Source organism: Metarhizium acridum (assembly GCF_019434415.1).
Source record: "Metarhizium acridum strain ARSEF 324 chromosome Unknown scaffold_577, whole genome shotgun sequence".
Taxonomy (NCBI): Eukaryota; Fungi; Ascomycota; class Sordariomycetes; order Hypocreales; family Clavicipitaceae; genus Metarhizium; species Metarhizium acridum.
The window spans coordinates 101,181-116,095 of record NW_027094045.1 but is presented as its reverse complement, the minus strand read 5'-3'; the positions used below and the strand labels follow the sequence as shown (position 1 = coordinate 116,095).

At 48.0% G+C, this 14,915-nt stretch overlaps 5 protein-coding genes across 5 annotated transcripts; 3 read left to right on the top strand and 2 right to left on the bottom strand.

Annotated features, from left to right (window-relative positions):
- Positions 1-339: 339 nt before the first annotated feature.
- Positions 340-744, top strand: J3458_020955 (uncharacterized protein; the record flags this gene model as incomplete). The annotated part of the gene is made up of 1 exon (XM_066122325.1): positions 340-744. The coding sequence occupies one exon, from the start codon at positions 340-342 to the stop codon at positions 742-744; it is 405 nt and encodes a 134-aa protein (XP_065972577.1).
- Positions 745-3,769: 3,025 nt separating this feature from the next.
- J3458_020954 (uncharacterized protein) lies at positions 3,770-4,232 on the bottom strand (the record flags this gene model as incomplete). Its single annotated transcript, XM_007812525.2, has 3 exons — positions 3,770-3,808; positions 3,862-3,926; positions 3,980-4,232. The coding sequence occupies 3 exons, from the start codon at positions 4,230-4,232 to the stop codon at positions 3,770-3,772; spliced, it is 357 nt and encodes a 118-aa protein (XP_007810716.2).
- Positions 4,233-8,485: 4,253 nt separating this feature from the next.
- On the bottom strand, positions 8,486-9,765 carry J3458_020953 (uncharacterized protein). Its single transcript, XM_066122324.1, has 2 exons — positions 9,166-9,765; positions 8,486-9,100 (listed from the first exon to the last, which is right to left on the bottom strand). The coding sequence occupies exons 1-2, from the start codon at positions 9,582-9,584 to the stop codon at positions 8,821-8,823; spliced, it is 699 nt and encodes a 232-aa protein (XP_065972576.1). The 5' UTR covers positions 9,585-9,765; the 3' UTR covers positions 8,486-8,820.
- A 610-nt stretch (positions 9,766-10,375) lies between these two features.
- J3458_020952 (uncharacterized protein) lies at positions 10,376-10,720 on the top strand (the record flags this gene model as incomplete). The annotated part of the gene is made up of 1 exon (XM_007812523.2): positions 10,376-10,720. The coding sequence occupies one exon, from the start codon at positions 10,376-10,378 to the stop codon at positions 10,718-10,720; it is 345 nt and encodes a 114-aa protein (XP_007810714.2).
- A 176-nt stretch (positions 10,721-10,896) lies between these two features.
- J3458_020951 (uncharacterized protein) lies at positions 10,897-11,544 on the top strand (the record flags this gene model as incomplete). The annotated part of the gene is made up of 1 exon (XM_066122323.1): positions 10,897-11,544. One exon carries the CDS (start codon positions 10,897-10,899, stop codon positions 11,542-11,544), a length of 648 nt encoding a protein of 215 aa, XP_065972575.1.
- Positions 11,545-14,915: the final 3,371 nt, after the last annotated feature.

The window sequence follows — 14,915 nt, the reverse complement described above, 5'->3', positions numbered from 1 at the left end:
GAATAATGACGCCGCAGATTCTGCGGATGTGGAGCCGACAAGATCAGAGCTTTCTGAATCGGAAGCCTCAGTTCCATCAGGAGGGTCGAAGCATCGCTCGAAGCGAGCTGATACGGGACCCTCTCCTCCAACGCTTCTGCTCGCGCCGATGCGGGTCACGAGGACGGATCTTCCCTGTGTACCACAGACGTGTTCACCTACATATACCGAGATGGCCACTCAGAGACCATAGCTAGGCAATCTCCATGTCCTCAATCCTGCCACGGCTTTCTCGGCCGCAGGAACGTCATCTTGAAGCAGCCGCCGCTTTATATCCCGTGTGGCGTATGCCCGCCAGGAATGGCTCCGCCTCCCCTACCTCTCCCTGCTAACTATTCTGCGCCACCTATATCTGAACGGCCTTTCTACCCGGTCACGCCTAGTCCGATCCCTTGCTCAGTCCCATCGGTACAGAACATGTCCTCCGCAGGCTTCAATGCCGATGTGTCCGACCTCCCCTTACCCCGAAAGTCTCGCTCTCGTGGGCCTGCTGTGAACAATAATGGTGTACGTGTTGATGGTCAAAAACAAAAGCGTCATGCCACTGCTACGACGAGGCAGGGCCGGCTTCATGAACGACTTGGGGCTGCCGGCAGCCCGCCTCGCCAGGCTACGGAGACGCAAACAGTCGTAACTGGGAAATTCACAGAGTCCAGGAGCCTCGGTGTGAGAATAACAGCCGATGGAAGAGACTCGCGGAGATGACACACACACGGATGACGGACACGGATGACGGACACGGGTGAGGGGAGCGCAACTCCCCGGGAGCAAATATATCGCGTGAACCGAGAGATGGCAGCCAGATTCGTAGGAGTTCCACCTCGAACGAACCGGAAAGGCCTGTCGAGGGAGAAGGCACAGAGGAGGAGGCAGAGCGGAGGCGACTGATGGAGCGCATGATGCCCAGGAGGCGGGCGCCAGTAGAACCTGGAAGTCAATGCCGGAGAAAGTTTGCTTATATTGATGGTGTGTATAGGTGGGAATAGGGGTTTGCATTTTTGCTCTGCCGCAGAGGAGTTAAGGGGATCTATGTTGTGCGGTTTACGCCAGGTAGTTTGTTGTGATACCCTGATTTGAAAATTTGGCAGCCAAGGATATTTTCTTGTGGGCATTTTTATACAATTGCAGTCTACTATTTGCAGATGGTACAGCAGTATTCGTGACGATGGAAGTGGACGAACTCTACGGGTATATGCCTGCTCGGAAACTACACTACAAATACTACGGAACCCTAGTAATGATACTGTATTAAGGGTTTCTCTTTACCGTATGCGCCGAACCTGGCGCGTTGTGCCTTGACATGGCACCCAAGATTCTTGTCTTGGCCTTCCAGGGCCTCTGTCACTGTGGCTTCAGCCTTCAAGACAGCTCGTCATGTAATTTGGCATATTTTTGTCTTCATGCCGTAGCATTGGCAAGTAGCTCAAGGAAAGAACACGCAGGGACATTTGCCCCAACAACGGTATACTAAGCCGGGAATGTAAACGGATTATAAGGGGGTATAATTGCTATTCGATTAGAGCGCGTTCTTTTTCGTGAAAGTTATGAGCCCAATTAGCGTAATGGTATAATTTACCGTGGTTCCACGCAGACTATCTTCCAGTTTAAGACCTACATGCGGCATATTTTAAGGGATTTTCAGCTGCCTAACGTGAATAACCCTATTAAGCCTACTACTAAGCCTAGCGTAACCAGCTATAAGCACCAGTGACGCAAAACGCTGCCAGTAGTAACCAATCACTATTTAGCTTACATTATAGCTGCGATACCATAACTTTAATTTTAACTACGGGGGTGTGTTAACGGAATATAAGGGGGTATAATTGCTATTCGATCAGCGCGTTCTTTTTCGTCATGGAGAAGGTAGACTATGCGAGCGCATTGGTGCCGTGACACGCCATAGTGTAATTATTTGTATCTGGCTAGATTGTTTACACCAATTTGCACGTGAGACTAGGTGTCAAATATTCGTTAATATCTGCTTGGTTTATGCCCCCCGTTGCAATGTGGTCACAGAGTGGCCGGCATCCCGACAGGACGCATACTTTCATCGTATATGATTAGTATCTATTCTATGAGTATTGATTTAAAAAGGCTCCTAGAATGGATATCTCCACCCATGCAACTGTTCCACTTGCAGCATGGCGAAGAAGCTTCTGATAGGGCTCAGCACTCCGTATGCTATTAGCATGCTACCATGTATATAGAGAATGTAACAGAGTAAGAAGGGAGCAGTAGAACAGGAGTCGCCGTAAGAGGCTTTGAATAACTAGGGCATCCCTTTGACCGCCGCAAGGTGTGTTTCTTGTGTCTGCTCCAGAGTGCCCTTGGGCAACTATATCCATCTCCATCTTGGCCTAAAAACGCTGCTAATAAATGTACTTGAAAGACGACTAGCAGTACCTCGATCACAATAAAACATACGTCTGGTGGGTATGCATACACCTACTTTCTTCTTAGTTCTCGTTCCGTAAGAGATTTGGCCTGCAGCTTGCCGCGCTCAAAGGAATAAAGACCAGGGGCTTCTAACGCCCTGGCCTTCTCCCGTGATTACAATTTTCTACTGACTGTACACGCCCTTGATTTGCCACGGATGGATAATCAAACAAGGGTGGAAGTTGAAGTAACATCGCTTGTGCAGAATCGTGTTGAGTGCTGATGTCCCCACTAATTTCCTGATTTGGTTATTACACCTTGACTGAAGCGGACATCTGGATTATCTCGAGATTCAGATACCAAGATACTATGCCTACTAGATTCTGAAAGAAATAATAGAAAGAAAAAACATTCCGATATACTAGAGTGAAATGCCTTGATAGAATTGAAGAGAAGTGTCATCAAACACGTCCTCAGTGTCACCGTTTGATTGGGCCACAATAGCACCAACCACCATTTTTGGCAGCAACGGAAATAGGGGTTCAATGACGCCAATTTCCGGAATCACGCCCTACATGGTGGAGCGAGACGGGGTAATCTGGGATCGCGGTGGAGAATCATGCACGGGTTTCCGCTTCGGCTGAACATGCCATCTCATATCTAATAGCTCCTAGCTCGCCCCGAGCGCCCTTGTTAGCCCCTGGCCAGAATTAGGGCTGTACAATCGTGTTGGCTATAGATCCATAATCAAATTTGACATCTAGACGAGTGCAACGCCAAGGGCAAATTGAGCCATGAAAAAAGCCCACACGAATGCTCGCCAGACGACGTCGGGAATGGGCAAGTGATCCCGCTTACGTGGACCGATCTGTACTGTGAGACATATGGCTGATGATGCTGTGCTAAGAGAATCGACTGGATTTTGACTCTAGAGAATTTGCTCGCTGTCTTGGATAGATAAGGAAAACAAACGCTGCGCAAATTGGCGTTGCATTCCACAGGGTTTGAGGCAAATTGGTGGGCTGTTGTTTTGTTGTCATCTGACTTGCGCAATGGAAATCGAGTTCCAACGGACTGAAGCAGGAAAAGACGAAGACACGAGAGCACGGAAAGCATGGCAAGATTGCTTTTGGGAAAACTAGAGATGTATTGACTTCTAGCACTAGTAGCTTCCCGAATTTTATGACAAACTATTGCAGCGCACCGTCATGAAGGCTTTATGCGAACCAAACCACCAGACTAGCTTCTCCAACCAGAAATCCACTGCCGAAAAGGGCCAAAATTAAGATGGCGACATCTCCCCGTTGCCCATCCGATGCGTATGGCTCCTTCTCTGAACAACCAAGGGTTGCATTTAGAGGTTAAGGTTGGTACAGGCCAGGTTGAGGAGACCCTGTATAAGACGTTAGAAGCTGTACTTGTGGCTGTATTTCGAAATCCACTTACGCTCTGGTCTCCAGTGCAGCAGGCAACCTGGTTGCTGCAAGCAGTGCTGATGGGGATATCGATGCCTGTGTAGTGTTAGTCGACTGGCACACTGGTGCGTATTCTCTGTTCGTCTTACCGAGCACGGTGAGGTCGAGGGGGCTGCAGTTGCCGCCCAGGAGACCATCCAGCACGGTACCAGCGCTGTTGCCCTTGTTGCAGCAGGAGATCTTCTGGTGGTTGCCACACTGGGCAGCAGCATCACCGAGGGTCTGGATGTGGTTGCCGTTGTGGTTGCCGTTGGCCTGGCCGCCGTGTCCCTTGCCGCCGTGGGGGACAGCCAGAACGGTGGCCATGGTGGCAGCAGCAACGAGGACTTTGAAGAGAGACATTGTGAAATGCGGTTTGAGTGAAAGTAAGTATGGCAAAACCAAAAAAAGGCAAATTAAGTAATTAGACTGGGGAGATGTTTGAAAGCTGAGAGAATGTTGCTGATGTGAGTGAGAGTGAGTTGATGAGTTTCACGGCGGGAAGCAAGCACTTTATAGGTTTCGTCCGACGACTTTCGTCTTTTGTTTTCTCGGGTTCAAGCCCAAGGTTTCGACCCGTCGCTTTCATCACTCTCTGCCACAAATGCAGTGGAGATTGCAGCCGCCCTGTTGTGGAACCGAGTGACGGCGTGAACCAGCCTGCGAGCCTTAACAGAACCAATGAAAAACACAAGCATCGGACCGAAATGTCGGTGGCTCTGTCAGACATTCGAACTGTTAGGCCCATCGTGATTTGCCTGCATTCCTCCGCGGCTTGTGAGATATGGAGCAAGGGCGGGCTTGAAGCTCCGCGAACAGTCATGGCCATGCCAGTAGTCGTTGTGGTAGACCCCATGGGCATCATGGAGCAGCACTCTGCGTACACTTCCCGTCTGAAACTTTGTTTTGACATCCAACAATTGCCGGTATGTACTTGTACAGAATAAGTCAAGTAAACGTCTCGTCGGCTACCAATTGGGAATCCAAGGTGGAATGTCACTGGTTCATTTGCTTGCCTCACGTGGGGCGATCTCTCGATCGACATAGTAGTCTGTCTCACTCAGCTCTACTCCCTCGTTCCTCACGAACTAGAGAGGCTCGTCAGGCGGGCCTAGCCTGTACATAACAAATAATATGTCACCATGACAAAAAAATGCAACGGCAGGGCGGACAGAAGGGGTTACCTCGACCTCCTGGCGATTAGTCAGTTTGTGGCGTGAATAGACTTCGGCGCGGACATAGGTTAGGTACTGGTATTGTTGGATTTGCCACCTTTGACGCTGAATGCGTTTACTGCCCAACAGGCCGGAATTGGAAATCGTTGACCTAAACCACCCCGACCCAGGGCTACGAATCCGTGATGTCTACTGACTGTGCCAATAAGACGGCACTGATGACCACGCGCCGCCGCCGTGACAGAGGGGGGACGGCGGCCGACTCTTGGGTAGAGCTGCGTCTGTGACGGGAGAATTAGGGCTCCCGAATACGAACAGACGCACTACAGCAAGCTCTGATAACTTGGAGGCCAGAGTGTAACCCAGCTGTTTAGCCTTGCTGGCGATCATACTACATATCGGGTGTGATTGCCGTGTCCAACTCGACTTTCCGACATCAGCGTCGTTGTCGGAAATACAAATTTCCAACGCCTCCAAGTCCAGTGTTATGTTTCACCAAGATATATACAGATTGATTCTCGAAGGAAGCGTTGAACAGCAAAATTCCCCTGAATAGTAATGGAAGCAGGAACTATAAATTAGGGTCAGGCGTTACTTGTAGAGCATGTGGAACGTCCTGAGACTCGAATCTTATCCGCATTCCCGTATTACTGTTTTCAAAGCCAAGCGTCATTGCGCCGATCATTGTATGGATGCATCTCTTGTATAGAAGCTAGTCAAAATATGGCCACGGTTGTACGAAGTAGTATGGTGCACCGGGCTTGTCATTCCCGGTGCTTGGAGTTGAGCGATGCAGGCCCTTGTAGAATATAGCGGCATGTCTATTAGCTCGCTTCTTGGACGCATTGGGGTAGCAGCGCTGCTGGGTTTGAGAGAAGAATACTGCAGGAAATACCCTGTCACAGGAAAGAGTTGCGAGAACTGCTCTTTTGCCGCTGAAGCCGAATCTTGGAGTCGGCAAGTCGTAAGAGATAAGGCGCCATGTGCTTCACATCCGCTGTAGCAATACTCAACGCTATGGCTGGTACTCTTTAGGAATGTATTGCCTCTTCTTATCATGCTAACATTGACAATTCTGAGTCAATACTAGTCTTGCAGAGCCGGAAGACGCCGACCCTCCCAAGTCTCAGACAATCGGCCTTGAAATCTACTAGTCCGCCAATTGAGGAACGGTCAACGGGAATGCTGGAGAATTTAGTTTGCCAAGATCCATTGATGATGAGAATACATTGTTTACTCATTCTTCAGCTCAATGGAAGGGTCTCACTTATGCTTTCGGTTTGTCACGGAAAGCATGAGAAATTAGGGCTACATACAATCGTATCACAAATTGATTTTATTATGGAAAAGTCCCTTTATTTACAAACGAACAATCATTTTTGATTATTAGCACTATGAGAAAAATCTGGAACTCATCGCCTGTCTGAGCATTGCTCTTGCGTATATTTGCCGTCCACTGAAATAAATAAAACTAAAGCGAAAAGAAAAAAAAAAGGAAAGAAAATGGGCATCATCATTAGCTACCCTATACTGCATTGTCAGATCCACTCGTTTTGCAGATCGTCGTCCCTAGCTGGCGGAACTAATCAAAACCAGTTCAATAGTCTCAGTCATAATCAAACAACATTGTTTGGCTGTCTCAGTCTAACTATTAAACCAAGACAGCACGCCGCGGCAGCCGCGTGCCAAGCAGAGGAGCAGGTGGTTCGCGTGTAATTGTTATGTCTGCAACACATAAGCATTGGTCTCATGACCCTGGTTTACAAGAGTCATGTCTGATCGTCCCTGTCTCGATGAGTCTGGCGATGCTGAAGAATTTGACGTAGCCAAAAATCAATGTCGTCATCTGAAGTCTATTTTGCAGTAGCAAATCTAATATTGAAGATAATTAATATTGCGTGAAAAAATCAGAATCCCTTGAATGGAGGTGTTTGCTTATGAGACGGCGACATTTACGAATTCCTTTCTCCCATTTCACTACTGGAATATGCTCTTGCTGTGGCACAGGTCATCGACACAGTATGATCTATTCCTGCTGAGGAATGCGGGCCTAATCATGGCCATCCGTTTTCGCATTTACAATCAGACTCGAGCCCCTGCATCTGGAGGCAGGAGTATAAAGCACAATTCTCCCCTCTCCAGCGCCCCCCTCCTGAGGGCCCCCATCCTTTGACATGATAATATTATTACAGCTCATTTTCTAATACTACTTCTCAGTATTCATTGACTAGATTATCGATGGCATCTAAATTCTCGACATCCACTTGATCTCTATTCCTTCAAGCTCTCTACCGAATGTCACGACGCTCATCGGGTTCATTCGTTGAGCCGTGGAGCAAAAAGATCCAGCAATGGCGGTTCTTAGCTGAATTCCAGATATCCAGAATAGAAGTATGCTTATTTGGCTCTCTCTCTATGGCACTGACACCGAACTGCTCACATAGCGGTGATTGTCTTTGGACTATCTGTCAAAGCTCAAACCAGTAACATGGCATGACTGCCTAGCATAGGTATGCTGTTTTACTCCCAAGTGGCACAAATGCTCTAGACTATTCCCGCCTTCTTAAATTTTCAAGGTAACAGTCTATAGCACACTATATTTTCCCACAGAGATATATACACTAATATGCTGTAGTATACTATGAATTAGTATAGAACGCGACAGCCAGGTACCTGATCTGGCTGTGGACTTCTTGCCTCCCATTGTATTTTGGCCAAGCAATCATTAGATGCAAGTCAAATGTACTCAATAATCTTTTACCTCGTCGGCGATTATAAATATAGGTAGGAGTATAATACTTTCCTATCGATACGCAGCGCGAGCGTCACCACAGTTATTATGTTTCGCCGTTGGGCCATGGAGCGAGAAGATCCAGACATACCGGAAACGACCGAACTCTGCCGATTTTCCCGATTCTACGCGTGCCATTATAGCTCTTAACATCCACGTTGTTCTGTCTAGACTCAACAAGACACCTTTTTGCAATAGCGTCTGGGAATTGGGTCGCCCAGATAGCGAGTATTTCTTGACCTACAATTCCCTTCCTATTCCGAGACGGCAGTGAAGCATGCAAGAGGGCCATAGTTGGATGACTCCCTAAGCAGAGTAAATGTACCGCTCGCCGTTCTTGGTTGTAACTCCCATGGTGTAGTTGCGTCGGGGTCTATATTATTATTCATATAGCAGACTAGACGTAATATTTCGCGGAATAGTAGGCTTAGAAAGCTCAACTCTTCTTAATCTCTCTATTAGCTACGAGCTTTAACTGGGAGAACTTAAGTTAATCTTTAATATTAGTTAATACTTTTTAAAGTTTTAATATTTATAAGATACTAGTAAAACGTATATAAGAAGTATACGAAATTCTTAAAAGTAATACAATAATAACCGAGAAATTAAAAAAATCTATTATAAAGCTAGCTTAAAAAATACATATTATAAGCTAGTTTATTCTTATTATAAAGGGATCTAATATATTATAATTATATAGTAGTAATAATTACAGAAAGTAATATTTCACTATATCCTTTACTCCGTCTGCCCAACGGGGTTCCCAATCATCCATCCCAGCAAAGTTAAATACTTGTCCCAATTAGCCATCCTGCTTTCAGAAAAAGTAATTGGTTGCGACTTGCGTATTTCGAGTGTCCCTTTCTGGCAGTCGAGAACACCTTGCACGATTCGGACAGTACGAAATGACGCGGAGATCAGCGTCGCCTATCATTTGCATTTTTATTAGCCAGAATATACTACACCTAGGCTGACTAGGTCGGGGTCACGTTGCCGGGATGAAACGGTGATGCTTGTACTTTAGAGCGCCATCTGCAACTAAATACGTAATGCACGTCAACTCGCTAGTCGAAAGCATATCTTCTCTGATGAGCGCGCCGTCTGCTAGAAAAGCAATGACATGGGGCTTATCTGGATCTAGGGGCGATTCGCCTATTTCAGAGATTATCTCCTCGTAGTATTGGTACCGACGAAAGATGGTCCATACGCGCCAATTTCGACTTCCTGTAGCAGAAAGCTGGCAAAGCGTCCTGCCACGTGGGATTCTGCAACACGTAATTTGATTAGCCCTGGCCTAAAGACGGAACAAGTATCGGGGTATGAAGCATACGGGAATTTCCTCCACATCGTTCGAGTCTGAAGTATGCCTGGGTTCATTTCCCCATCGCAGACGAGGTAGAAATTCACCAGTTCGAATAAATTGGCAGCTTCCCATTGGGGGCAAGCGGTCCGTTTGCCCTCGTTGTCCCCGCCATGCTCGTCGTCAGTGAAAAAGCCGTCACGCCCTAGCCACGGCTTCGTAACTGCCAGCCATTCGCCAATGTTGCTCGGAGAGATTGGGTCGATGAATTGCGCAACGCCCTTACTGAGACGCCCGGTATTGAAGTCAATGTGTAGGCACCTGATGCCCATACTCTTGAGCGCACCTGTGTCGATGTATGGTCGGGCGAGGGGGGCAAAGTTGGCCATCAGGAATTGGGAGACAAAGGCTTGACGGGCTTCTTTTGGCCTTGATTGACAAGGCTTCATTTTCGAAATAATTCGCCCTTGAGGCCTGAGTTTTGCCAGGCCGTGCGGCTGGCTTGCGGAGGCATCTTGCTGGTTTATATGACGAGTCGACCATGACCATTGACGGGCGGTCTGGGGAGGTCAACTGGTGACATAAGCCGCGGTCGCAGCGGCGCGCGTACTACCAATCGAACCACCTGGCATGTTGAGGTGTAAAAATGGGTACCCATGGGTAAAAATTTATGTAGCAGTACTATAAATTTAGGTGCATATATATGTCACAGGGAGACCCATGGGTACCCAAAACCGCAATATTTTACACCCTACCTGAGGCTGGCATACGCGCTTATAATCGCACCCGCAGTTCAGGCCGCATGGAACTAACATGGATCACAACCGTCCTTCTATCATGTCTATTGCTCACTATTGGGCCTGCAAGCTTCCCTTGCTCAGGTATCGGCCCTGCTACCTGCGACCATTAGAAATTCGCCCTAAGCGCTTGGTGGGCTGACTGTCACCTTTCACCTGGGACAACGGATTGGTCGCATTCAGTCTATAATTGGCAGAGTGATCATTCCCTTTTGCCGCCGTTCTCTCGAAACGAGGCTTAGACCAACTTTAGAAGAGATGGACTTCAAGAATACTAATAGCAAAGGGTTATAAAACGCCTTAATGCACCATGGATCGTGGAAGGCTTAGCCTACACTAAGCATCCCTTCTTTATTTTCATTGAGCGCCAATGAAACGCTTGCTTTAATATCAATAATTTTCATGCCACTTATGTTGTTTAACAATACGCATTTTCTCACAACATGTCTTTTCAGTTTCCTAAGACGGTCCATCAGTGGAGGTCTCAAGTAACAAAGTTCTCCCTCCACAATTCGTCATCTCAAAATGTGAAATGCGAGTCTGGCTCTAAGATTGCATATGAGCAGTTTCTCCTTCTGCGTACCCTCTGGAACGCTCGCCTTGACGCTGAAGAGTTCGACAAACACTGTGAAATTGAAGGATGGATTACCCCCAGGATCCTCAAAAAGGCAAAGAGCAGCTTAGAGGGGCTACAGTCTTGGAAACATTATGAGGAGTCATTCTTGCCCCCTTTCAATGCGGCCACAGGCCGTGGGACCGCACAAGGTTCCTTTGCCCTGGTCCGGTAACACCAGCAACTGTCACTCACGCAAATCGAAGCGCCAATGTATCAGCCCAAGGTCGAGTTCTCACCGAGGCGCCTCAGAAGTCATGGCCAGAAGGCCGGTCCCCCCGGACTCCTACACGTGGTCCAAGTGGTCCAGCAAAAGGCCCAGTGACATCTGACCAAGATATCAACGAGGCCATGAGCGACATGAACTTGTCAGACGATAGCCCCTTGAGTGAACTCTCTAAACACTCGCCCATATCAGGAGATGGTGCAAAAGTGTACCAAGCAATTGAGGACGAAGCAATCGTCAATACGGCCCTGGTTTTATTTCTTAACGCCCTCACGCTTCATTGCGAGGACAGCCTGGGACAATGGACTCTTCGACGGCACCCATTCATAGTGCGAAGCGCCAACACGAACGAGAAGATCTATGAAGTGAGAGTTGATGGCCTTCTGCGATTGAACAAAAGTCAACATCCGGCGGCTATTATGGAGGTCAAATCATTCCTTCGCTATGGGGATGACGGCTCGTCTGGCCCAATCCGGATGCAAGAGTCTGCCCAAATGGCGGCTTGGATCGCGGAGAATCCACCTCCATCGAAATCTAACAGCCAGAAGCACAGGCGTCTTCTTGTCTCCCAGGATCGGCATGAGATCTATTTGAACATTGCGACCTTTAGCGATGATTATGTCGACTATATTAGAGTTGAAAACCTCAAAATTAACGATAATGCATTTCTTACGATGCAAGAATATGGTCCATTCACAGTGGATAAGGTTCACAGAATGAACCAGGTAGCAAAGATATTATTAGGGGTGTCAATTCAGGGCGGTTTAAAGTAATTACTATCTTAAGATAAATTGTATTTTAGACTCTCTCTAAAGTGTTTAAAAATAATATCTTGTCAACCGAAATCTAGATAACAAGGCCAGCTATCAACTAGCTCGCCACACAGCGGGCTTCCAACAAGCCTAGCACTGAAAACCCCTGTATTTTAGGGGCTATAGGGGCTCTATATTCCGTGTTTAGCGACATCTGGAGGGTTGTAAAGGGTTACGGGGGCTCTATATCTCGTGTTACAGCGAGTATTATAGGGGGTTATAAAGCATTATCTTTTAAGTTATAACGTTCAAGCGACAAGTGAGTATACAGATCCGGGCTCGTCGCACTGACGCCACCACCCAACCGCGGTGGGAGCAACTGGCTGGCATTTCTAACATGATGGGACTATTAGTTGTGCTGCACCATAGGATAGAATGGCTCTGGTTGCTGGATGGTCAGCCTCTACTATATCCTGTGATCCCGTACATCATGGGTGCGTCGTGCGCGACCTCTAACCACCAGCCTGCGTTGCGAGACGTAAACGTACTTGCGTCAGCATCTTTAGCCCTTTGTAATATTCTACAATCTGCACTGCGTTCTACGTGATTGGTCTTGGATCATCCTACTCCGCCAGCCGAGTACCGCCCCGAAGCTTCAGGGAACACAATTGTTCCCACATTATTTCCACGCCCAACAGGGTACTATGTCCCGTTTTCTCCAGAGTCCCCTCGTAGTCTGCCGAAGGAAGGATATAGCACTGGAGGAAGGGCGCAGCAAAGGACTCATCGTTGGTGCGTGTTGATCATACGAAGAGCAATCATGGCCGACATTCGCCTTAGCCGTGTAACTCTGCCAGACAGATGGCTGTTCATTGAAAGAACTATCCTGACAGCCCCGTAAATCCTCCACTCGGCAGTTGAATGTATTCTCTCTGTGCGAATCATAGGAAAGAGGCCCTTGTTCTGTTGTACGTGAAGTTCTAACCGAAACTGAACAACCGATCCAAGCGTTTATCGTTGTCTTCTTGCCCTTTGCACAGCTTTCCGGAAATACCGGCATTGATCAGCAATCGCTGTTTCGTCTTCCGCAGACAAATAAAACTATATTAAATATAGGCCTACTAAATTAGAGCTTTTCACAGCTTCAATATTTATCATTTCGATTAGTATTACTTCCTAGTACTTGATCTGCAATGCCCCAACGAAATATCGAGCCATTGGGAATCTTACTGACAAAAATAGGACTTAAACTGCTCGCTGCTCTCTCTGAGCCCAAGAGACTAACATAGAGTACGTCCATTCGATCCGAGCCGCATGTAACACGGGACGCGGATTTTGCCGTGGTACCTTCTGCCATAGCCGTGGCTACACCATACATATCACAGCCACAAGCACAAAAAGCTCATCACAAGAAGATGCGGCGTATCGCAAAGTGCCGTACTTCCGCTATTACTGATTTCACCCCCCGTGGGGAAAAAGGCCTCCCACTGCCTTCCCATACAGGGAAAACTTTCTACATGGCGCGGAGACGGGCGACGCGTAATGGACATGGAACAACTGGCACCGAGGCGAGAAGATGGACAGGAATTTTGCGGCGCCATTACAGCTGAAGGCCCCCGAGGAGGTCCGCGCTCAGAGGGATAATCATATATTGTAAACCAAGTCCAACACGGGCCGGCTTGCAACACTCTTTTGTGGTGCCTGGCGCATTGGTCCGCAAGCTCTTGGATTCGAGTAATATTGCTAGACCAGTGTGTCGAACCCCCATGTTTTATTTATTGCATTCAGCTGAGCACGGCCAAAGACTGACTCGCGTTAACGATATCAGATTGGCCGCTCCTGCTTCCTCTTCCCGAGTACATATAGGGCTGAGGCATCAGGGATGGCTGTGGTAAAACACTTCACAACACAGCGGCGAGACGTGTCAACGTTGGCTATACACCCGGTACCAGACAGGCATAGCTCGACGTCGCACAATATCAGTTTCAGCGAACGCTGTCAGGTCAATGCGACATTGGATGGGAATGGGATTCGCCGCCAATTGACGGTTTTGCCTCTCTCAGCCGCAGTGTGAGCTGTTCCTTCAGCCGCGTATTACCTGGCGGCATTTTTTCTAGGCAGCAGAGCCGAAAACCTTCCCTTTTTAGAGATTGCCCAATCAAGAATCCATTGGCCCAAGAACGAAAACGCACGCCAGCCGCAGCTTCGCTCCCGGTCATAACCATAGGAGTGAGTTATAACGGTGGCGTCAACTGCAATTCAACCAGAGGTTTAGAACTCTTGAGTGAGAGTGAGAGCGAAGGGAAAGGAAAAATGAATCTTGTGTGCTTCTATATTCCGGGCTTTTCTCAGCCATTTTGAATTAACTAGCTTCAAAACCCTCCCGCGTTCAATAACACTTTGTTTTGTCTCCGTCCATATACCAGCCTCAGTTCAGGGACTCTGACCAGTGCCTCCGTCAACTGATCCGCTTCGATTATGGACAAGAACACCGCGGATCGTGGCCCTGCTGTGTTTGCCGTCACGACTGTGACCTTCGTCTTTTCGTCCTTCTTCGTCAGGGCACGCATCATTTGCCGGTACGGCATTGTTCGTAATATCGGCTCTGACGCCGAGATTGTGATGCTGGCCTGGCCTATTGCCTTTTCCTCTCATCTATAGTTGATCTTGGCTTCGCCAACGGCCTGTGGACGCATGACGATGATATTTCAGACTATAACAGGGTCACTCTAAGACGCCGTGGATACGTGTTCCCTATTTTATATGTTGAAGCATTAAATGCTTCCGCTAGGGTTAAAATCCAGTATCCCAACATAGGAGGCCGTGCGACTCCTATCGCTAATATGCATGGTACTTCCAGAACCCTGCTCTGATGACAACCAACCAGCGTCTTTGCCCTTTATCCGCGCGTCGAAAAAGGAGACTCAGACATTTCTACGGCATGCCTCATTAGGCAAGCTTCTGGTTGTTAATCTTGCCGATTTTCTTCTCACGGCTATAAACGTTTATCTCTGCAGCCCTGTCCGAGCTGGATGGACGATTGGCGTTGAGAATGCTATCTGTATAACTCTCCTGACGGAGCTTATATGCGCCGGCACCGGTGAATATCATCAATGACCTAGCGATTGGCATTATAACAATCCCTATCCTCGCCCACCTGCAACGACCATCTCGGCAGAAGATGATCCTTGTCGTTATCTTGGCGCTCGATTCACATCTACTACCTGCAGATGGCCATAGCTGATGCTCCAACATTCGCCTACGAACTTTGGCGACCAGACCGACTTCGGCTGGTATGCGTCCCTGTCCCTGATGTGGAGCGTCGTAGAAGTCAACGTCGGCATAACGCTGTATGTGTCCCTATCCTCAAACCACAAATTGTCCTCAAGGTC